This window comes from Carassius carassius, chromosome 37, assembly GCF_963082965.1.
Source record: "Carassius carassius chromosome 37, fCarCar2.1, whole genome shotgun sequence".
Taxonomy (NCBI): domain Eukaryota; kingdom Metazoa; phylum Chordata; class Actinopteri; order Cypriniformes; family Cyprinidae; genus Carassius; species Carassius carassius.
The window spans coordinates 16,871,010-16,896,895 of NC_081791.1; the positions used below are offsets into that span (position 1 = coordinate 16,871,010).

Here is a 25,886-nt window from a genome sequence, read left to right on the forward strand (position 1 = left end):
ACATGAACCGTGTTGATCCTGCATGTTGTCATCCGAGATCATGACGACCATGACATGAGGCTTCTCCCGCTTGCATTGTGATCTGTAAACCCTTGCTTGAGTTACCCAGTGTCCATGGAATATTTAATTCCCAGTTGAATGGTGGTCCTTTTGTGTTTAAATTGTGCAAAAACACAGTGGGACAAGGTTTTCACAATGACAGATGTCATTAAGACAGTGAGCAACTCTGTATGTTTGTTCGAGGGAGCAACAGTAACTAATGGGGTGGGGCTTACCGATAGATCAATTGATTAAGGAGGACTAGTAGCATCAAATAAGGATGAAATCAATAATTCATTAAAATGAAAATAGATATGTAAAACAATTTTTTTAAATCATTTGTAAAATTTAATTTATACATTATTTTATCTTAATATTCAACCATGATTTTAATAATTAAATATGTTTAATTACATTTGAAAAACTTTGCAAAGTGATTTATTTACACTATTATTTTCAGTTTAATAAATTAATAGATTTTTTTCATGTGGTACTTTTTATCCTCCATAAATGCAATGCATAGTTTAGATTTTTACAGCATACCTTAATAAAGCTAAAATGTTAGCCAAGTAATATTCACACAAATTTGCAGTGATGTACAAATTTACTCTGGATTGTTAAAGCAGATGCAACATGCTTTAAAGTGTTAGTTCACCCAAAAATGTGTGTTTTACTCACCCTCAAACCATCCTAGGTATATGTGACAAATCCAATCGGAGTTATACTGAAATATTACCTGGCCCCTTCAAACCTCCCAAGTGGGTGTTGGTTATCAACAGTTCAGGGGTCTCATTTATAAACGTTGCGTACACACAAAATAGGCATTGAAATTGCATATGCAATTTTGTACGCACATATCAGGATTTATCAAAAATAAACTTGGCATAAATATGTACGCACCTTACGGACATTCTAGACCATGCGTACGCACTCTTTTTCCTGGCGTGAGAAAAGTAATGAAGTAAGGAAAGATTTTAAAATCTGTTTTCATTTCAATATACACATTTACATTAAATATTCCACTCTCATTAGTGGATATAAGCACTGAAAATACATGAACTCATTATGCAGAAGTTAAACAAAAATTATATGAATTTAGACATATTTAGTGGATGCGCTTGATCACTTTTCCTGTTGCACGCTGTTTTAATGACAGCGAGGAGTGCTAAAGATGCACAATAATTCATCTAAACTAAACTGCAGATCTCATTCTATGCGAAAATATTTTAGTGAGAACAATGATCGATGATGTGCACTTACTTCGATATTATGGGGGACACTGCTGGATTCAGTCATCGAATGTTCCATTGTCCGGTTTGAATAGGTCCAATGATAATAGCTTACTGTACAACCGCAGCTGCCACGGAGGTGTTAATTTCGTGTGAAGTTAACTCTACAACATTATGAAAAATACCACTGTATCTGAAGGATACAACAAGAAAATGGTAATTTGCATGTTTTCTTTTTAAAATAGGCTACTTTGTCAGTGACTCGCAGAGTCAGACAATTCTATTTACACTGCAATAAATATAGGCTAAAAACTAAAAGATGTTCACCTTATCAGCAAAACTGGATAAATTAAATGTTATTTTAATAGTTTAAAGCAATTGAAATACTATTCGGCCGGAAAGGAATGAGACAAACTATATTCTAAAATATTTATCTGACAACTATTTTAAACAGTTTTGTTTTTAGGGATTTTTATTTTTATATATTTATGCTAAAAAATAACAAGGAAGAGCTAGGGATGATTTTTAGCAATAAAAATTGTGTATGGCACAAATAGCATTTATAGTCCATATCTCATATTTCCTTAATGTCTTGAACCTTTAACGGTGTTAAATATGGTGTCACGTGAATGGGAATATGCATAGAAATTATATTCAGATGAGGTTATGCATAGTAAAACTAGGCATTGTCAGCTCCATATATGGTGATTTCAGGAAGGAGTTGGGGTGGAGAAGCACCCGTGGGGTGAATAAAGGCATCCTGTAGCGAATCCATGTTTTTCTGTATGATAAATATCGATATTTAGAATGTAATAAACACTTTTTAGCCCTATGGTTTACCCCCATTGAAAGGCTTGGAGGTGCCAGGACAATTATTAATATAACTACGATTGGATGATTGTGTGAAAGAAGAAAGTCACATACCCTTAGGATGCTTTTTAGGGTGAGTAAAACAGAGGCTAATTTAAATTTATGGGTGAACTAACCCTTTAAGTAAAACTATGTTCCATACTTCAAGGTCTCAGAGAGTCTCTCCCTCTAATTTTTGTGAGACACATTTAATGCGAATGTTTTCACGGAGGTTTCGCAAACGAGCACTGCGGCTTGTGATCTCCTCCACATAAGTTTTGGGGAACCAGCCCCGCTCTCCATCCGACAACCGGATCCCCTCTACCCACCCTGTGAATTGAAAACATAAAGCGTCATTTATCTGTTATTTGCAATCCTCCAGCTTCTCTTTTTCAAAGGAAAAAACTAAGTGTAGCCAGAGGAAGTTATTTTCCTTACCATCACTTGTAATTGTTACAGCTTGAAGGATTTCTGCCTTCTCCAGCGTTAACTCATCATGCTCCTGAGACTGGTAGCTCTTGATGCACTGGACTTGAGATAGATCTATACAGACAAATGCAGACATTAAGTTTAAATATTTTGGTCACACTTTATTTTAAGGTTCAGTTCTCGAAACAAGTAACTAATTTTTGCCTCAAACTCCTAACTGGCTGCTTATTAATAGTTAGTAAGGTAGTTGTTAAGTTTAGGTGTTGTGTAAGATTAGGGATGTAAAATATGGTCATGCAGAATATTTGCTTTATAAGTACTAATTACTTATAACGCCCAATATGTTAATAATAGGCATGCTAATAAGCAACTTGTTAATAGTTAGAATTGGTATATTAAAAAAAATAAAACTTCTTGTTCAACAGAATCCATATGGTCGTACAGGTACATGATAGTGAGTAAATGCTGAGACAATTTCCAATTTTGGGTGAACTAATCCTCATTAGAGTTTTTTTTTTTTTTTCTTTTTGAGGTACTTAGTTCACAAGTAAACAGGATATTCTTGAGCAGAACTGTATAATCCACTTTTTTTCAATGTTATGTCAGTGAAATAACTGATGACTTTGTATGTTAGGCCGAACAGTCCAAACTGCTTATTTTAACATTGCCAAACTTTTGACTTTCATCATAAAGTATCTGAACAATCTGGTACACACTGCAGCCTAACTTGGTGATTATCCATCTAATGCTACCAACCACAATTCACTTTCTACATACCATTTAAATAACAGCTTTAACTTTTAAATGTAGATAAATCTGAAATGCATGACAGGAGGGAGACAAAGAAATTACACACCATCATTCTCATTGGTCTGCTCAATAGCTGTCTTTGGAACGGAGGGAAACATGGCTGTTATCCACCTCTGTTTGCTGCTCCTACATATAAAACAAAATGTTCTTGACTCCGTTTTAAACTTCATTTTATGCATCCTGTTAGGACATATTTCCTGGTGTGGCTCAATTTCTAGGAACGCTCAGATCTTTTTTTTAGTGACTGGATTTTGGATGTTAATATTTGAGAGTGCTGTGAATGTACTCACTCTGTGGGTGACTTGAGCAGAATCTGGTGTTTTAACTGTTGGCCCTCACATAACTGCAGATAGAAGATGAAGCCTGAGATTCCCTGAAGTTTCTGGCTTAGATCTTTCACCTTGAGGTCCTCAATCTTTGCATGTACAAACACCATAAATTTCCACGTGCTGTGACAGGGTAGAAAGGGGACAGATTTTGTAGCAGAGTAATATCATCTAAACAAGGTTTTTAGCTGGTTTTGCTTAAGAATCCAGATACTGCATTGGACATTAAAGGGTTAGTTCACCCAAAAATTAAAATTAGACTGTGTTTTACACACCCTCGAAGCATCCTAGTTGTATATGACCCATGCTAGGTGTACTGTGTTAACCTAACTGAGACTTGTTATAGCATTTATATATCATTGCTCTTTTTGTTGTTTTTGATTGCTTCCACTCTCCTCATCTGTAAGTCGCTTTGGATAAAAGCGTCTGCTAAATGAATAAATGTAAATGTAAATATGACTTTCTTCTTTCAGAGGAATCAAGTTGGAGTTATATTAAAATTGTTCTGGCTATTCCAAGCTATATCATTGCAGTCAGTGGGTGTTTCAACTGAACAGTCCATAAGTCGTCAAATAAAGTTTGCGCATTCATAATAAAATGTGCCGCAGACAGCTCTAAGGGATGAATAAAGGCCCCCTGTAGCAAATCCATGAGATTTTGTAAGAATAATATCCATATTTCAAACCTGATAAAAAAAAAATTCTCACTTATGCTGACTGTCATACACTGAAACAGTTAGACGTGATTAGTGACGAATGTGGAGATAGAACAAAACAAAATGGCAGTCATGAATTAGAAATACAAATTGAGGATTTGTAAAGAAAAATGTTGCAGGATTTCCATATAAACCAATAGAGACTGGTTCTTCTTTGCTAAAGTAAAGAAACTTTGCTTCCTTTGCTCCTATAAACAAACTCACGAGTAGCATGTCTCAGAGGAGCACTCTCTGTGCATATTACATACTGCATCATCAGCCGGAACGGATCTGCATATAACAGATAACATAAATGAGAGAAAAGTGTATAAAAACTTTTGAAATATGATATATTAGATATTTTAGATATTTAGATATTTTTCTTACAAAAACACATGGATTCACTACAGGGGACTTTATTCATCCCCTGGATCCGTCTGCAGCATGAATGTTTTATTATGAATGTGTGAGCTTTATTTGGCAACATGTGGACAGTTCAACTGCAACACCCACTGACTGCAATGACAGAGCTTGGAATAGCCAGAATAATTTTTATCCTGGCTGTTGACTGGGTTTTTTCTAGGTTTGATTGTGTTTATGGGGTGCAGTCTAACATGTTAATGCTTCGTTTAAAAAAAAAAAACATTATTTTTCACATAATTTACCTTTATTCCATACCGATATGTCCCTTCTCTGACAGACGCCTCGATCATTTCCTGTTTTTATGAAGCCCCTTACTCAGAAATATGCGATGGGCTGAGATTGGTCAGCTGGCTCAGTGTGTTGTAGTTCTCTAAACCACCTCTAGAACATGTCTGAACATCCCGGCCCCTCAAGCTCAGGATGTGCTCCGGTTGTATTGTAAACAGTGTTGGGGAGTAACTAGTTACATGTAACGGCGTTACGTAATTTAATTACAAAATTATTGTAACTGTATTTAGTTGCAGTTACTAAGAAAAAATGAGTAATTAAATTACAGTTACTTATGAATTTTTTTACGATTACAAAGTGGATTACATTTGAATATTTACACACATCCACATACAGATTTAACTGATTTCTTTCCCAAATTGCACTGACTATTCTGAGACATACCGCCCTAATAATTTCCGGGATGCGGAAACACACTCTGGTTCGTAGAATCCAGTCATAAAAACGAAATGCCTAACGCGGACGGAATATCCCACATTTTGGATGACTAAATCAAAAGTAGGTCAGTACACTTGAATCAAAACATGACATCGACTAGTGTATGTTAATATAAAGCCCCAAAAATGCAATATATGACTCCTGCACGTTCTGCGTGTCTGTGGAAATCAGGCGCGGACTGGACACCGGGAGAACCGGGACAATTCCCGGTGACCTGGCAGCCGATTTTGCCCCACTATTTAATATCATTATTGTATAATTGCCTGCCGAATGTACTAAAGCGATCATTTGCGAATCCGCCATTTGATAATTTTTTTTTTTTTTTTTTTTTTTTTTTTTGCCATTTGATAATTAAATCTCTAATAAATCATGAATTGTTAGTCATGACGCGCGCGCTCTCCGCGCCTCCGCCAAACGGTTTGGATCAGACTCAGAGTAATCAATGCGAGAGAGAGAGAGAGAGAGAGAGAGAGAGAGAGAGAGAGAGAGAGAGAGAGAGAGAGAGAGAGAGAGAGAGAGAGAGAGAGAGAGAGGATGAGAGAGGGAGGAAGAGAGGATTGCTGGAGCAGAGAAGCTGAACTACTGTTCAGGGTTTCAGGTCAGTTTCATCTGTAAAGATGCCTTTTTGTCTTTTTTTTTTATTTATTTAATCAAGCAGCAGCACGTTGCTCATCAGACATCACTCAAAATACTATATAAAGGACATCATTATTATCTGTTGTGATGTTACAGTAGTAATTTAGCTGAAAAGAAATTCCTATTTTTTTATAGGTTTAGGGGGAGCTACGACAGACAACACCACAACCCTTACGAAAATTAACATTTTAATATTTAACTATAAATCCAGAGAAAATGGTTACTATTGTTTAACTGTGATAACCAAAAATGTAAAATTATTTTACAAATGTATTTATTTATCCATTTGCAAAAAAAAATAAAAAAAAATAAAACAAGGTTATTTTACTTTTATATAGGCTAATAAAAGCAAGGTTAATTTTTGTAAGGGAAAAAACATGACTCATGTACAGTATTAGGATTTTTCTATAAAGATATTGTAGTATTGTAGAGTATTGTATTGTAAAGTATAGTTTTGTTCAATCTTGAGTATTAAAGTCATGAGAGAGATGGATAACAGAGCAAAATAAAGAGCCTGAAGAGAAAAATGGAAGTGAAGGTGCAGTTCAGGAGATAACTTTTAATTATTTTGCATGTCCTCAAATTAAAGATTTAAACCTTTTTTATGTCAGGTCCACACAAAAAATAGTTTTGTCCATGAATTTGTTTGTATAAGTTTGAATTATTCAGAATTTTTTCCCAGTCTGCCCTTCTTGTAAATTAATGGCAAAGACATGGTTTCATTTACTACACATAGGCCTACTGAAGCTCGCAGTGTTTTCAACCTCTGCTGCCTCAATATAGGAGTACACGAGCACATAAACATAATTTCTAGAACTGCTCTGTGTCACTTCATGTGCATTTTACTTATTTTGAGAAAACTATCATCATATACAGAGACAGCAGTTTAAAAAAAACACCAATGTTTCAGGAGTTTATTACACAGAATACGTCACATGCTTATTAGATAACTGTATTTAAGTTGATGTATATGCTTTTATTTATTATTCTTTAATTTTCACAAATTTAGAAAAGTAATCAAAAAGTACTCAAAAGTAATTAGTTACATTACTTTAATAAAGTAATTGAAAAAGTTACACTACTATTACATTTTAAACAGGGTAACTTGTAATCTGTAACCTATTACATTTCCAAAGTAACCTTCCCAACACTGATTGTAAACAATGAAGTCCTCTATATTGCTTATCAGTTTGAGCCAGATTGAGGATATCAATGAAGAGGATCGCACAGAACCTGTGCAAGCAGAGCTCTTAATGGTATGTTTGTTTGTTGTTGTCTCATACTTTTAGATATGCTGTTGTTTGTAAATACTACTGCTTCTGTTAGCTTTTAATATATGGTTTTATTCTAATTAAAGCTTTAATACAGTACAGCAACCGTACGCACGTCCATGTATAATGCATCTTATTGCTATGTGAAAATAAGTGTATAAATGGAACAGTTTTTTGGAGCTGAGCTGACGAGAGAGAGAGCAAGAGAGAGAGATGCAGAGAAGGGCTATATATCATAATCGTTAGAAGACAGAATCACGATTCATATATGAACAGATTTTTACGTGCACCCCTAGTTTTCTCTTCCTCTTCTCTAAAGCAGCACAGCATGGCCTTGCCCCCTTTGTTGCGTGTTCCCAGGTGTGGGGTTTATCTGGGTTTGGGACATAACGGACCTGGGAAGAAGCTCGCTGTAGTCCTTTACCTGCTGTTTTTTGTAGGCATTAAACTACAAAATTTTAAAAAGACGATATCTCCATTTGCATTGAACTCTCAGAGCTGCAACTTTGCAGATATTGATTATGCCCCAACAGCCACATTACACACTAACTAACATTAAAAAAGTGAAATCACAATCAACCATCCCTTTAATATAACTCCAACTGGATTCGTCTGAAAGAAGAAAGTCATATACACCTAGGATGCTTCGTGGGTGAGTAAAACACAAGCTAATTTAATTTTTGGGTGAACTAACACTTTAAAGTACACATTTGTTAGTTTTATAATTTTATCTTTTTTCCTTTCCCATTAGACTTACTCTTTCCTTCGGGACAGCAGAAGACAGTCATTAAACAGGTGAAGGTACACGGGCCGAGTGGTAAGTTTAAACTTGGACCCAGAAATACTCAAGTTCTGCGTGTCCACTTCTAGCAGTTCACCATGTTTGACCAACCAACGAGACTGGGAGATGAGAGGAAAAATCTAAAATAAAAGAAAACAAACACATAAACTGACTAGCCAGTAATATGAAAACATTTTATTCAAACTGATTTCTGAATGCAACTTCCAAAAGCAATTAATTATTTTGTATACTTGATAACTATTGTAAGTAAAGTTTTTAATAAAATTTAGTCATGTGATGTTTATTGTGTGACATTTAGACCCTCAAAATGCACCTTTCAGTTGCAAAACGTTTATGGACAGAACTAAGTAGTCAAAAATCCCCTATTGGTCGCATCATACTTTGTGAATGGCACAAAGTGAGCCAGTGCTGCCACTCGCACCTCAATAAAAAAATAAAAATTGGTTCATGATGCCCCTATATGATATACAGTACAGTACGTATGTAAGTAAACATTAAAATTAATGCTAAATGTTATACCTTCCCCTCAAAGTGAATTTTCTTGTTTAGATGAATTAGTTCTTCCATCCTCTTCATGGACTGCACACTGGAGTTACATTCCTTTATTATCTAGTGAAACAGACCAGATTAAGTTTTCATTTTCATATATACTCCAAAAACATGGTCCTCTCTTACTTTACTCACCTTTTTGAGCTCATTAAGTGCTTTGGTGGCAGTGTCCTCATCTCGTGATCCAGGCATTGTTCTCTTTAGGATATTCTATAATGGACACAGTTCATTACCACAAGATAGTTTAATTGATTAACTTTGTAAGCCTGGCTCTAAAGCTTGATAAGAGTCTTCAACTTTTAAGATAGCTGTGCAAAATTTAAAAGATAGAGACTGTGCCCTCTATCACTATCACATTTGGATGTGCATGATGGAATACCTCCACTAGCATTTTGAGGCGTGTGATCCTTTGAAAAGGAAGGATAAGGAATGATGTAAGAGGCAGCCTCTGGCATATTGGGTCCTCTTCCAGGCGGGCAAGAATTCCAGGGAAACGGGGATTCTCTTGCCTAAGAAAACACCAAAAAAGCAAAATAATAAACCTCTTAAACAGCAATATTGCAATAATTGTTATGCTTGTTAGATAGCAGTTTTACAGTAAAAGACTGCTTACAATAGCCGCTGGTAGGTCTGTTCCTGGTAGGCTTGATTGGTGACGTAAGGCAGATAAACCCTCCGCAGTGCAGGACAGTGGTCAAGAACAATGTCACACACATCAAAACGCAGAATGTCTCCTTCTAACCTGTGCTCCAAATCTTGAAGAAATCTGTGGACAAGAGGAGAATTGAAATAGGGATAGTTTGCATCTCTGAAGAAGGCTTACTCTTTCAAAAAAAAAAGCACAATTTTAGTTATTCTTTATTCACCTCTCACTGACTTCTTTTACATCAGGCAGTTTGGAAAAGAGCCACTGCCTCTCCTGTGCCCCAAGACACTCACACAGCTCAGGAGATATCATGAAATGATCAACTGCAATAGACAAGCTGCGTATATATGAGGCCTCTGACGTCACCAACTCAAACTTGGCCTGAAATGAGAAAACAAGTCAAGATAAAATGAATTGTTTCTTTCTCAGCAAAATGTGTTGGTTGATAACCCCCCGCCAAAAAATAAAAATAAAAACAGACTTTCTGAATCTTGGAGTCACCTCCTGTAGTTTACGCTCTTCATTGCTGAAGTTGTCAAGTTGTCCACTGGAACGAACATCAGGAATATCTTGCCAAAGGGAAAAGGCGGAGCCTCGAGATGAGCGGAATGAACTGGATGGAGACAGGTTGCCAGTGGACACAGAGTCTCCTCTTTCCTCATCGGTTCCTGGCTCTGCCCCCTGCTGCCTTTGTATATCTCTGTTTATAGCAACGTCACTGTATTCCTGATACAAGATTACTGAGAGAGAGGAAGAGAAAACTGGTAAATAATACTATATACTGTATATGTATCAAATTTCACATTTATTGTATTTTGGACTTACAGTTTGGCAAGAAGCGTGACAGGCGTTTAGAGCTACTAGGAGGACTCTCTCCATCCTCATCAATGGAAACCTTTCTCATACTGAAAATAAAAACAATAGAAATGTTAAATGTTAAATGTTAAAATGTTAACGGTTATATTCTACTCACTGCTTTTGATCTTTATCTGAGTTTTAGAGCCACCTTTGCTTAGAACTTCTCCTTTGCTGTGGCAGATTACAGTCAGCAGAGGGCAGAGGTGGTGCAGACCCCACTGGACAATGTGGCGCACTGTCACTTGATCCCCCTGAGAAGTGATGTCTGGAACTGGGTTTGTCTACAAACAGACAAGGGAGGGAGAAAGTATACAAAAGGAATAGAGCTGAAAATATAGCACTGGGGTGTGATGACATCACAGGAAAAAACTTAAACAATAAAGTCTTTCATTAGGCTAATCAGTCTTGATGAGTCACTTACAGTCTGAGCTGAGGTTTCCAGACAGGTGGCGGTCCCGGGAGGCCACACGAGCAGAAAGAGACTTGCCTAGCTTTAGGGTAAAAGAGTTTTTCCTCTGGGAGAGTTGAAGACGAGAAATTAGCTCAGAAGCAGAGAAGCGCCGGCGCTCGTTGTCTGCTGAGCGAGAACGGGACAGAGGCAGCGAGGTCACACTGTTAAAGGCAGGGTCTTTCAGAGTCCTGCAGTCCTCCAGGCCCAACCTCTGCCTCCCCCCATCATTCACACCCACCTCCAATCTGGCACCCTCCTGAAGGGGATCTAAGAAAGGTTTTGGAGTCGTTGGTAAGGAAAGAAGAGAAAGGTCCTCATCTACCCCTGGGAGAGAGCTGGAACTACTGGATGTGGGTATGGTAGAACCCACCATTCCAAGGCCTCCTTCTACGAATGATTCGAAGGATGTTGGAAGCATGTAATCACACTCCACACCTGGGCTACTGAGAGACCCATCATTCATAGTGTCTGGAGAGTACACCCTCATCTTACGCCCTATTAGAATCAGGTACAAAAAGCAAAACTAAATATAATATAGACAATTATTTACTAGGCATATTGAGTGGAACCATCCACTTGTACACCCATCTCTAGTTTTAACAAACACAATCACTTTAGTACAGTAGGTCCCAGCCTTTGTGGGAGACCTGTCAGCAGCACAGATTTTGGACGTCACCCTTATCATATAAACATGTTTCAATTCATCAACCTTTTAGTAGAGACTCCCACATTCAAAATGTGTACTGTATTTAGTAGCCTCCAGAGACCAGCAGAATAATCTCCTGTATCAGAAAGCTCTTGTTTTGAGAGGTGAAAGTAACCCTGCACTATGACAAACTATTTGTTGTTTAAAGCAGGAATGTAGGAACAAGACTTAAATGAGAGCGGCACTTACTTATGGACTTCTCCTTTATAGATCCCAAAGATGTGCGTCTTTGAGGGCGAAATGGGTCAGAACTCTGAAACTCTAAGGGGGAAGAAGGGGAGCTCTGCTGTTGAGGCTCCAAAGAGTTCCTGTTCTCGGGTACATATGTAGAGGACAGAGGCAGAAACAAGTCTCGAGAACGGAGTCCCTTAACTTCTGGTTCAGGTTTTTCATAAACTGTTTCAGGTAAGGCAGTAATGGGTGTCCACGTCGGATCGTGATCCCCTTCCACCTTATTGCTATCCTTGGTCAAATTATTGTCCAGCGTTGTGTCTGTACTCCCATTATTGGCAAAATCAGATGGACTGCTTCCATTGCATCTGTCAGGCTTGGAGCAAAGAGAGGAACAGTTTTCCGGTGTGCATGATTGGACACCATTAACGCTTGGCTGTTGAAGGTCAATGAAGGCCAACGTCTCTTGCTGACACACAGCAATGTGTTGATGCTGTCGCAGGAGAGGCCTACTTTCCCGAGAGTCACTTAGAGCCTGGGTCTCAACTGAGCCTGGGAACCACATGTCAGAGCTCTCGCCTCTGCAATGGAACGCTTGGAGGTGAGGCTGGAAATCAAGTAGAGGAGAGAATCCATAGCCGGGGAGCATGGCTTAGGAGGCACATGCGCACTGCAAAGAAATTGGGAAACAATAATATTAAGAAAAAAAATGTAAGGTATTATAACTATTGTCTTGACAGATGCTGCATCTCCAAATTTGAGCATAGTGGATTAGATCCCTCTGGGCAATGTTTTTGTTGTGCTAGCACAGATTTATGCACAGTAAAGCTTGGCTCATCGCTGCAGTTCTTAGTGGATTTGGTGTTCCACTGGGTAAAGTTAAGTGTCTCTGAACAGGCTCTGCTCTTCCCCCCGTGGCAGACTTGGCTCAGTCGCTACCGCTGCATCTTTTTGTTCTAATTAAAGAGCGCAGCATGCAGCCCTCATCCTCTATACTTATCTACATCATTTACAGCTGGATCCCTTACTCAAAACTGCTGCTGTAGTGCAGCTTCTGCATGAAGATGTCAAGGCAGTCACATGAGGACACTTCAGCCTCTCCAACTATAATAATGGGCAAGTGTCTAGTCTTGCTTGCAGCTTATATCTGAGATGGAATGCTTCATGAAAAAGACCCTGACTGAAAAGGTCATTTTGGAAAAGGTTTTTTTTTCATACATATTTCCCATGTTTCCAAACAACAAATCTGGGTCATGGGAGAAGCAACGCTTATTAGTATTCAGTGTCTTGCCTTGAGGGACAGGCAAGGCTGAGAAAGCTTGAGCTATGACATTTCCTGGGCTATTAAAGCAATGAAGGCTCAGCAAACTGTCAGTGCTGATGACCCACGTCTGCCTTATTCACTGACCCATAAATTAAAGAGAGAGATTTTCTAAACTTGGAGATAAAATCTACCCAAGGATGCTAGTTGGGTTGCCCCTGGGTGCCTTAGACTACCTTACATGCAATTTATGTGTAAACATATCATCAACCAAAAAATATAATGTAAAACTGAATAAATCATTGTTTAATGTGATAGTTTTGAAACAATATATTGTTAATCTTCGAAACACTCAAACAATATCTGTAGTACAATTTTTTTTGTTTTTTTGTTTTTTGAGAGAGAACACAAAATAACCAGTCTCCCCCCCTCTCAATTTCTCTTTTAAGCTGAATGTTAACGCAGCTAAACCAACTGCATGACATGATCCACAAGCAAACATACTCACAAAAACACAATCTGACCCTCTGTACTGATAAAACCTATACCCACATCTGAACAACAAACACTGCACAAATGGTTACCTTTTCCCTACTCTAAACAAAGGTCTCTTTATTTCTCCAGATAGAGAATGCTGTTAGGTGCACAGGACATGTGAGATTTAAGGAACGAATCTGGATTCTTTACATGCAAACACAGAAATAAAAAACAGTTTGTCAGTTAGTATTCTTTATTTAATGTCTTCGTAATCTGTTATTAAAATATAATTACTTTATTTATTATTATTATAAAGTATTATTAATTCTCTGAAATGACTTTTCTTTTCTGCTCATGTAATGGACAATGAACGCAAATATCCAAAGAGCTATCAAGGCAATGCTTTAAACAAACTAACATTTGCCCTATGGTATTTCTTGCTAAAATATCGCATGTCACTTAGATATATGTCAAATAATGCCATCAAAACTTGGGAACCATTGTAAAATATAACTGCAAAACCCTTTATTGTGCTACACAAATTAAATGTACTGTACAAATAGCAGGAGTAATGTTGTGAATGCTGTGCGTAGCTATTACTATAAAACAAATTGAATAATACACTATTTTACAGCCCATTACAATACAGTTATTCCATACATTCAGATTGATGTCTTACCCATTTGACAATTTTTTGTAAAATCCACCATGTAATTTTCCATGTTCTCAACATGTTATTTCCTTATGTTTTGGTCTTTGTTGTATACATTCTCCCTGTAATTTTGGAGGGTTCCTGGAAGTCAGGGTGTCAACAAATCAAATGAATAGAAAACTGCCATCTTCTTCATTGTAGCTACAGTATATGATTAAAGAAAACAATGCTGCAAAAGCACATGGAAGCTGATAGCAACCACATGGTTCCATAAATATGTACATATTCATCAATGTCAGCAATAACAATGAGAACAATTTTTTTGTTTTTGAAAAAAGCAAAAGTTTTTTTTTTCATGGTGTATAGCTGTCACTAAGTCCTCATATAAAATAAATTTTTATTAATAACTATACACAATGTCACAATGAAAACACCAAAAAGACCACAAATAACCTTTTCCCTCCTAATTTCTAGATTTTTTTTTTTTTGCTTGTTTGCGTTAGGGTTTAACAGTGTGGTGTCATAGGCTTATGTTTGTATGTTATATTGCTCTGAAGCAGGCTGACACCGTTGGTCTAATGAATTGGCCTGTGGCAGAGAGATCCAGGGTGCATCATGGCATCTGCCTTTCACACTCAAAGACGTCAGCTCATTTTCAGCTGCTGTATCTTGATAGTAAAATCAAAAGGGGTAAAAGAAAAAAAAATTGTATACATGATTAGTCAAATATTACAGAGATAGCTCACTGAAGATTTAATATTGTGAATGTATTTACTTATTACTTCATCAAAACAAGTTTTGATCATTTTGGTCAAGAGTTTGGATTTTCCAAACCTAAATGTTTTGTTGATGAATTGTTGTTTTGAAAAGTACGGAAAAGTACTGTGTAACAGTTATTCAAATAGTCTCTATTTATGTTCCATGGAAAATGAACACAATACAGATTTAGTACAATATGATGACTAAATAATGAAAGAATTTTCACTTTTTTAAACTGAACTGGATCTTTAATAATTTCCTGGCATGACGTGGCTTTAATATACAGCACTTTTATTGTAAAAGGTTAATACTTAACTTTTAAAGCTGCTAGTCAGACTGTGGACCTAATTCTAAACAGCTCTGTTTGCTTCCCCAATACTGTCTATTTTGACTGTTTATTATTCTTTAAATATAATGGATTACTTTATAATGGACACATTTGTTAAAGTATTTTTCTAGAAAAAAAAAATTTATATCTAATTATATATATATATATATATATATATATATACAGTGTTGGGGAGTAACTAGTTACATGTAACGCCGTTACGTAATTTAATTACAAAATTATTGTAACTGTAATTAGTTACAGTTACTAAGAAAAAATGAGTAATTAAATTACAGTTACTTATGAAATTTTTAACGATTACAAAGGGGATTACATTTGAATATTTACACACATATACATACAGATTTAACTGATTTATTTTCTGGCTATTCTGAGACATACCGCCCTAATAATTTCCGGGATGCGGAAACACAGTCTGGTTCGTAGAATCCAGTCATAAAAACGAAATGCCTAACGCGGACGGAATATGCCACATTTTGGATGACTAAATCAAAAGTAGGTCAGTACACTTGAATCAAAACATGACATCGACTAGTGTCTGTAAATATTAAGCCCCAAAGATGCAACATATAACTCCTGCACTTTCTGCGTGTCTGTGGAAATCAGGCGCGGACTGGACACCGGGAGAACCGGGACAATTGCCCCTCTATTTTAATATTGTTATTGTATAATTGCACGCCGAATGTACTAAAGCGATCATTTGCGAATCCGCCATTTGATAATTAAATCTCTAATAAATCATGAATTGTTAGTCATGACTCGCTCGCTCTCCGCGCCTCCGCCAAACGGTTTGGATCAGACTCCGAGTAATCAATGAGAGAGAGAGAGAGAGAGAGAGAGAGAGAGAGAGAGAGAGAGAGAGAGGGGGAGAGAGAGGGGGAGAGAGAGAGAGAGAGAGAGAGAGAGAGAGAGAGAGAGAGAGGGGGAGAGAGAGAGAGAGAGAGAGTGGACTTTGGAAGCGTACAGCTGGAGCAGAGAAGCAGAACTACTGTTCAGGGTTTCAGGTCAGTTTTATCTGTAAAGATGCTTTTTTGTCTTTGTTTTTTAAATTTATTTAATCAAGCAGCAGCACGTTGCTCATCAGTCATCACTCAAAATACTATATAAAGGACATCATTATTATCTGTTGTAATGTTACAGTAGGAATTTAGCTGAAAAAAAATCAGATTTTTTTTTATAGGTTTAGGGGGAGCTACGACAGACAACAAAACAACCCTTACGAAAATTAACATTTTAATATTTAACTATAAATCCAGAGAAAATGGTTACTATTGTTTAACTGTGGTAACCAAAAATGTAAAATTATTTTACAAATGTATTTATTTAAAAATAAATACAAATCCATTTGCAAAAAAAAAAAAAACAAGGTTATTTTACTTTTATATAGGCTAATAAAAGCAAGGTTAATTTTTGTAAGGGAAAAACATGACTCGTGTACAGTATTAGGATTTTTCTATAAATATATTATAGTATTGTAGAGTATTGTATTGTAAAGTATAGTTTTGTTCAATCTTGAGTATTAAAGTCATGAGAGAGATGGATAACAGGGCAAAATAAAGAGCCTGAAGAGAAAAATGGAAGTGAAGGTGCAGTTCAGGAGAGAACTTTTAATTATTTTGCATGTCCCCAAATTAAAGATTTAAACCTTTTTTATGTCAGGTCCATACAAAAAAATAGTTTTGTCCATGAATTTGTTTGTATGAGTTTGGATTTTCCAGTCTGATTTTTATTCCCAGTCCGCCCCTCCTTTAAATTAATGGCAAAGACATGGTTTCATTTACTACACACAGGCCTACTGAATCTCGCAGTGTTTTCAACCTCTGCTGTCTTAATATAGGAGTACACAAGCACATAAACATAATTTCTAGAACTGCTCTGTGTCACTTAATGTGCATTTTACTTATTTTGAGAAAACTATCATCATATACAAAGAGACAGCAGTTTTAAAAAAAAACACCAATGTTTCAGGAGTTTAGTACACAGAATACGTCACATGCTTATTAGATAACTGTATTTAAGTTGATGTATATGCTTTTATTTATTATTCTTTAATTTTCACAAATTTAGAAAAGTAATCAAAAAGTACTCAAAAGTAATTAGTTACATTACTTTAATAAAGTAATTGAAAAAGTTACACTACTATTACATTTTAAACAGGGTAACTTGTAATCTGTAACCTATTACATTTCCAAAGTAACCTTCCCAACACTGTATATATATGGAATCATTAAAATTCTGATGGGGTGGGTGAGGACATCTAGAGGTGAAGAACACTTCTTTGTTTGTGTTTGGTGTGGGGCCTGATCACTCAAAGTGCCCGAGGCCTTCCTCCACCTACTCCATCAAGACATACACCGAAATCCCTTTTCACGTTCCCAAAGCATTGAGATTGCCCTCAACCCTCTCTCCAACCCAACAGAGAGATAAGCCCATAGGTGTAACAATGCATGCTTTAAGGTATTACTCTAACAAGCTGAGCTTCTTTAGACCACCTTGAACCCCACGGTCTCATCTTAAAGAAAAATGTTACCACTTCTTTAGGACATCTGTGCACTCACCTTCTTTCGACATTAATACCTCCCATGCTAAACACACCCAGTCAAATACAGGAGCTTTATGTACACAAGCACTAGTGCTGAGTGTGGAAACAAAGAACTATTATTACATTGATTTTGTTCTGATTGAATAATGCATCTGAAGGATATTTAAGCATGTACCACACAGCTTCACATTAAAGTCCAGCATAGGTTTGGTTAGGCACTGGCAAATCTCTTTTAAGGTTTAATTATAGACACGTATGCTTTTTATCGTAAGCATTACTTATTAATGTTCATTTAATAGAAAACTTTTTGCAAGAGGGCCTTTACATCAGTTTACTGATCAACAAATAACCCAAAAAGCATCAACAAGGAAAAAAGGGCAAAAAGTCTTCTAAAAAATAAAATAAAAGCTAATTTCATTAATAAAAGTGCATATAATCAAGCAAAATCAAATTGACCCAAACAAATGCATGTTTTTTGTGTTATTGTGAGCAATTCCTTAGTGCATGTTATTCCAAAGACAAAATAGTTTGTTGTCTTAATCATTAAATCGAAACATATTAACTTACTCTTCTTCTGAAAATAGTTTGCTTGTCCATCGGCGTTAGTATTTAGGCATTGTTTTAGCTAACTCACATTGTGTCTGTCTCCATTCTGATGTGTAACGCCTATTTATCAATGGATAAGTCCCTCCCTACAGTTCACACTTGGAAATACATCAGATTATGAAAGTAAAATGAGTTGCAAACATCTCTTTGTCAGGTCATGGTATCATGATTTACAACTAAAATTGACAAATGACATTCACTAGCACTGCTCATGTTTTATAAGATTTATACAGCTCAATCTGTTCTTTAATGTGCCGTTAAATTTGTCACATTTCAAAGATGACCTACTTTCACCGTTCCATTCACGTCACACTGATTCACACTTAACTTCCTGTTTTCTTTCACTCACTGTTCGGGAGGTGAACCAAGCCAGGTTGAACGCTCCCCCTCCCTCTGCTTTATTATATCGACAGGTAAAGACTAGTATCTCAGAGCAGCTTGTTTTGAAATGTGATCGCAACAATGCTTTCACTTTGAGAATGACCATGCAGCAGGCTGCAATATGTTTGTGACATTTTAATACACCGATATTACCATTTTAATGCAAAAGTGGTGCAGTGTAATAGTCCTATAAATCACTGTAATAACTAAAATAAAATAGTTAATGCATGAATATTATACAAAATAAATAAGGAAAAATAAAGGTTCATTTAATTTACTAAAAACAAAAACTGTGTGCTATACTATATTTTATTTAAATATATTTTTTTGTTTAACTTTAAACTTCAATTTAAAAAAACATTGGAAATTACCACATTATACCTGCATTGCTGGTATTTCTTAAGTTTTTCTCTGACAGATTGTATTCAGGTCAATCTATGTAATAAATTACGTACAAATTGTTTTATTCACATTAGGTCCAAGCCAGTCTGAAAAAGCCTGCAGGCTATGTAACTAAACAGGTGTGCACAGAGCAGAGCCCAAAAAAAGAAAGAAAGAAAAAAGCCTTTTACACATACCTGTAGGGCTTGGCTTTTTCAGGATCACTTTTCATAGAAAACACAAACATGTGCAACACACACAAAAAAAAAAGAAAACATTTACACTTGCACTGACATACATTTGTACAAGAATAATGTACATAAAATATATCAAGATATCCATACTTCCTTTCATTCTTTTATTCTTTCATCCTTTCAAGAATTTATTAGCTTTTTATAGACAAATGTTCCTGTTTTAAAACCATAGAAAGTTCCTTCAAATGACAAATAAAAAGTGCTAGTGCCTTCCAACACATTACAACAATCATAACCTGTTTCTTTCATATCTTATATCTTGAAATCCAATGGCCTTTTGTAAAAGCAAAATGAGGACACTATAAAAATGGTTAACCATTAAGCCTTTTGTGAGCCAAAGAAAAGCAAGTTCATTATCATGGTCGACCCCCACTCCCAATAAAGATCACTGACACTTTCCACATTCCCCAAATAACTGCGCTTCTGTCATTCCACTTAAATTGCCCAGTAAGCTGTACCAGAGTACAAACAAAGAGTCTGGTCTGTCTGAGCTCACGAAACAAGAACAGGCCTTATTTGTGTGTCTGCATCCTATCTGTGCTGACCATTGGGGGAGGCACTAATAGCGTGCAGTCACACAAACAAGGTCTGTTCTTATTACTCCCCAAACCTCCTCCGTCACCATCTGTTCATTCTGCAGGTGAGCCCTTTAAGGCCAGTCAGACTAACAGGGTTGAGTGAAGGGGCTTTAGACACCCATTTTAACCCGAGTGGCCCTGTTGACCTGAATTCAGCAAGCTAAACGAGTGTAAGTGAGGAGAGAAAATATTTGCACGCGAAGAACAAGGACATGGAATATTGTTGGGTGTGGCATGGCTTTCTTTTCCACAGACTGAAACTCTGGTACATGTAGGTGCAGATATAGAATCAGCCTGTTGCCTCCAACTGACAGGTGATGGGGCAGGTGCTTCGTACACAAGACAGACCATGGGAGGAGTTAAGAGAGCACTTTATGGAATAAAATGAAATGCAAATCTCAGACATTGCATGCATTACTGAAGACAAGAACTCCAAGGCACTCGAATATCTCAGTGAAAAAATTAAAAAGCCTTTATTACATTCTTGGCTTGCTTTTTTTAGAAATTGGTGAGAGGTACACCTACGCGTTGCGGCTACATGCCTTCATCAGGGTGTGTTATGTAATTGCATGCATTACATTTAATCAAATGATACAAATACTATTTCTGACATGACAGTGACAAAAAGTACCATGGTTGTATCATGGTAATTGAATACAATTGAATCCATGGAACCGAATTATTACCATATTTATGTAACATGGTATTGGGATCAACGGCATAAAAGAATGATAAAGTAAAAATGTCTCTAAAAATGTTATGGTGTGTAACCATTAAAAGAAAAAGTAAATTTATGACCAAGTAAAAAGCATGTTTTGGTTACACATTGTACACAAATGAGTGTATCATTATTATTATTATTATTTAAAAATATCTACATATATAAGGAATCTTTTTTTTTTAAGTTATTATTATTATTTTGTATTTAAATATAATTTGTAATTTGTGGTGCCAGTGTTTTGCTTTGGTGGACAAATAAATGAATTAATAACTAAACTAAATAAGTTAATAATAATGATAAATTATATCTATGCATTTACAAAATAAATGTTAAACACTAACACATTTTATATCTATACATTTTACATATAAATACACAAAAGTTATACACACACACACACACACTCACACACATATATATATATATACTTATATATACATACATATATACATATATGCATATATATATATATATATATATATATATATATATATACACACACACAGACACAAAACTAAGAAACACAACCATTTTACTTTCATAATCAGATCAGAAATCTAATAAATGTAATTTTTTCATTTGACTTTTTCCTTTGATATAATACCCACTTATATCATCCTGACATTTATTTACATTAATTTTAATTCAGAAATTACAAACATGCTCATCATAGATGTGTACTCACAATGTATTTCTGAATCAATTAATTAATCTGACACAAAAATGACATCTTATCATTGACCTTAAAGAGTAAAAAAAAACAGTGTATTTTCCTTGTACACATGCCAGTTCAGTTCCCGTGCCATCTATTGCTCTCTCCAGTCTGTTCTTATCTCTACCAGCATGAGCTGCTGAGAACTAAGAGAATGCAATGAGTCATATAAACACACAGACTGGCACAGCCATGCTGGTGGAGCTGCACACTGATAGATACGAGGATACGATAGATATTCGAAGGGTCTGGCCGCCCCCACTGTGTCTCTGATCTTCATATCTGCCAACATGTTAACTAAAGCAAAGCACCATCAAACCACACCCTGTGGGATCCATCCATGCTCAAACACACATCCTAAAATCTCCCCCTCTTACAAATTCACTGCCTTCACGGAACTTTAATCAGTGGAGATGAAGGATGCAAAAATCACCTGATCTCACTCCATTCAAAAATAACCCATATTCGAGGGACATAATCACTCTAATATTAAAAGGATATCTCTTACACATCCAATGGCGTTACGAAACAAATGCAGGCAATGGTTTCTGAGGCTATACTGGAAGTGAATGAATAAGGCAGGGAGTTTTGTGACATGATACTTTCTTGATACTTTCTTTTGTTTTCCCCATATCCTCATGTGGGCATTCACTCATGACTCATGTTAAAAAGATTTCGTAGTTTCCAGGCAAATGACCTAAACTTGGACGTTATGAAGCCAGTTTAAGCTTTTTAATAATTTTGTCTGGGCAGCCGGGATAATTGCTATTCCCGCACAGCAGTGTAGAGGAGAACATAAAGCCTTCCATCAGACAGGTGCTAGGTCATAAAGAGGACGTCGCACCCTCCCGCTCAGAAAGAAAAGAAAACAATCTCCAAAACACATGCTCCACACATGGCATTGTATTTATATTTTTATTTATATAATATTCATATTTTATAACTTTTTACTTTTTTACTGCATATCAACAATGATCTCATTTGTCCAGGCATGCAGTCACCTGCCCCTCACATCAACAGAAGCTCACGCATGCACACTTACCATCTCTGCTCCCTGCAGCAGTAGAATATTCAGGGCTCATATCCTGCTCAATCTTTCGCACTATTATGCACGCAACATTAAGTAGTTTGCAAGCAATCAGCATGGCCATATTTGCATCTGATTTGATGTCTGTTAGGAGGGCTGGAGGGCAGTGTTTCTGCTTGCTCTACCAGGATTTTATAAACTGGACCAAATCCCAGGCGTATCATGAGATTTGTCTATGCAGGTGATGAGTGGCAAATCAAAACATTATACTTCATGCATGAGCATCTGTTCAAGCAAGAAAAAAGTGTCTGGCAGTCCAACCCAGCAGGACAGATAGAAATGATAATAATACGTTTAGTGACCTTAAACATTCACCGTTTTACCCAGTAAACAAGAAGCCGTAAGATTACAAAGTAGAGTAAAATAAAGCTTTAGCCACTTCTTTAAACAGCTAACATCAGGAACAAAATCTGGTACCACTAGTGACAATGTATTAATTAATAATAATAAAAATAATACTCATTTTGATATAGTAAAAATACAAACATATGTACAAATGCATTCGAAAAAAAATGGGTTTTTGTTTTCTATTCAAAAATTTTTACTTTCATATATTCTAGAGTAATTTCATGTAAAGTAACATTTAACATTTAAAAAGTTATTTTGGTTTAATTTTGATAATTAAGGCTTCAATGAAAGTCAAAAATCCAGTATCTCAAAATATTAGAATATTTACATTTCAGTTTCATTAAATGACCATCTGTACAGACTAAATTTGAGGTAACTCTTGTTCTTTGAAACGAGTATAATGGGGAATAATGGCAATGGTCTTGAAGACAATAAGTGTCACCCTCCACAAAAGAAGCATCTTACCTGGGCTACGGGCTACGGAGAAAAAGAACTGGACTGTTGCTCAGTGGTCCAAAGTCCTCTTTTCAGATAAAAGTACATTTTGCATTTCATTGGGAAATCAAGGTCTGGGGTCTGGAGGAAGACAGAAGAGGCACAGAATCCAAGTTGCTTGAAGTCCAGTGAGAAGTTTCTGAAGTCAGTGATGATTTGGGGTGCCATGATGTCTGCTGGTGTTTTGTGTTTTATCAAATACAAAAGCAATGCAGCCATCTGCCAGGAGATTTTTGGTTTTAGTTTGAATTTTTGGTAATATCATGGTTTGCTGACCATGATATGACTGTGCTTGATTGTCCAGCCAACATGCCTGACCTGAACCCCAAATGGAATCTATGGGATATTTTCAAGAGAAAGAAGAGAAACAGTCGAGCCGAGTTGAAGGCTCAATAGGTGCCTCAGCAGTGCCAAAGGCTGATTGCTTCCATGCCACACATCACTGATGATGGAGTTTGTGCTAAAGGAGCCCTGACCAAGTATGTGCATAAATTAACATACTTTAAAAGGTGCCATAGAATGCAAAAATCACTTTTATAAGGTGTTTGAACACAGTTGTGTGGCCACAGTGTGTGAAAACAATTCACCTATAATGGTAAAAATCCACCCACTTATTGTTTTATAATCCCAATAAATCATAAACAGTCTCTCCACATGAGCAGTTCCAGACTATGACGACATACTCGGCGCTGTGTACATGCCCTATTAGCATATACACAGCCCTGGGTAAGCTGCGGTCCGCCGTTATGGTTTCGTGCTGTAGCTGCTGAAGGTACAATGTCAGTGCCAAAGAGCCATTAAAAGTGTTGTGTGTTGGGATGCACCAACGAACATAGGAGTCTCCATAGGCCGCTGAGGACATGGTGGTTAAATTTAATTTTCAAAGGAAATGTCCTGTAAAAAATGGAAAAGTCCTATTCATTTGTGCTAAGATTTTACACCGGGCTACCTCACAAAGTGTTATTTTAGCTCAAGTGGTAGAGCATTGCATTAGCAAGCTCAAGGTTGTGGGTTCGAATCCCAGGGAACACATGTTAAGAGAAAATTGTTAGCTTGAATTCAATGTAAGTCGCTTTGGATAAAAGCGTCTGTTAAATGCATATATTAAATTTAATTTAAATGAAGGTCAGTTCAGCTAGAGTTGTGCAAAGATTGCTTCTGAAAGAGGGATCAATACCAGTACTTCATGCACAAATCTCCAGACTTCAGACAAAGTAAGCATCATGCCTCATTTTGTTTTGCCTCTCTGTGAGGCTAATGTTGCTAAAGCTACCATTTTCTCTGTCTGTTTTCACTAATGCTGCCTTCACATGCTACCAAAATGAGTGTAAATAGGAATGTGGTAATTAAAAATTGCATTTGGAAGCAATGTGAGGTCGGTAACACGGTCACCACCAGTTAACCGTAAAACCGGTGGTATGACGAGAGCATGAGCTCTTGAAGCTCCACACTTGTCTGAAAAGGGAGGTGGGAACACCAGCTCATTTTCATTTAAGGGGACACAAAAAAAATTAACTTTTTTGCATTACCTTAAAAAGTAGCATTTTCTACAAGATATAAAAAATAATCTCTGGGGTATTTTGAGAAAACTTCACATACACAATTTGGGGACATCCGGGAAACATGTAAATGTTGTATCAATGCATTATATGGCACCTTTAAATAACTTTTCTGTTTTGCAAATCCTTAAATATTTTTTTATTATTAAAAATAAAAATATTATATTCAAATATTTTGCGATACTGGATTTTTGACTTTCATGAGCTGTAAGCTCTGATCATAAAAAAATTTAAATAAACCTTTTTAAATGTTTAACTTTACATGTAATGAACCTAGAATATATGAACGTTTCACTTTTTTTTTAATGTTACATAAAAAAATTTAAAAAACTTTCACAATATTCAAATTTTTTGAGGATCACCTGTATAAAATAGAAACATAATATGTTTCATTCAAATGCATTTCATTTATTAGGAATATTTGCATATGAACAACAATTTGATTGAACTTGGATTGAAAAACTGATATGAATTTCATATTTTTTAATATGACAGCAGCAAACAAGCTGAATGAATTCCACAGGTTTGTGTTAAACCTGATTTGCATGTTCTCCAAAGAAGATCTACACAGATTCTTGAGCTTCAGTGGCAGCAAGCAAGAACATCTGACTGTACAAAGTAGTTCACATGATTAATGCTACAAATGTACTTGATTAGTGACCTAGAAATCTGAATCTGAAATGTTTCTTGTTCATTGCATTGTTTCTTTGTTTTCAAAATCCTAAAACTTTCATTTATTTCCTAGAGGAAATTAGATTCTGAATCCAAGACTTTAAATGTGGTCTCAGACTGTTGTTCCAATGCATAGTGCAACACAAAATACAGTCTTTCCCCAAAACATCATCTAAAATGCAACAGATCTCCAGATTAAGAAGGGAAAGAAAAAAAACAGTACCTCATTTGTATCAGTGGACTGTGGGCAGGATAGGGTCCAACTCCAGTGTGCAAGTCCAAGTCATCCAGGTGTTGTAGTGTCCATGACTGCCTTGTGTTCCTCTTGGTTACTTTGTTTCCCCTCAGCTGCACTCAAACTCAAGCAACAATGCTGCAGCTTGAGCCCAGATGATCCGAGTGTTCTCTTCAATCAAAAATGCAGATGACAGCTACTC

The 25,886-nt window shown here is 36.3% G+C and overlaps 1 protein-coding gene across 1 annotated transcript; it reads right to left on the reverse strand.

Annotated features, from left to right (window-relative positions):
- Positions 1 to 1,879: 1,879 nt before the first annotated feature.
- LOC132117722 (rho guanine nucleotide exchange factor 19-like) lies at positions 1,880 to 25,886 on the reverse strand. Its single transcript, XM_059527037.1, has 16 exons — positions 25,673 to 25,886; positions 11,634 to 12,285; positions 10,709 to 11,233; positions 10,436 to 10,568; positions 10,255 to 10,334; positions 9,931 to 10,169; positions 9,650 to 9,810; positions 9,397 to 9,549; positions 9,163 to 9,292; positions 8,919 to 8,993; positions 8,754 to 8,843; positions 8,190 to 8,353; positions 3,647 to 3,805; positions 3,403 to 3,482; positions 2,556 to 2,660; positions 1,880 to 2,447 (listed from the first exon to the last, which is right to left on the reverse strand). Exons 2-16 carry the CDS (start codon positions 12,262 to 12,264, stop codon positions 2,290 to 2,292), a joined length of 2,883 nt encoding a protein of 960 aa, XP_059383020.1. The 5' UTR covers positions 12,265 to 12,285; positions 25,673 to 25,886; the 3' UTR covers positions 1,880 to 2,289.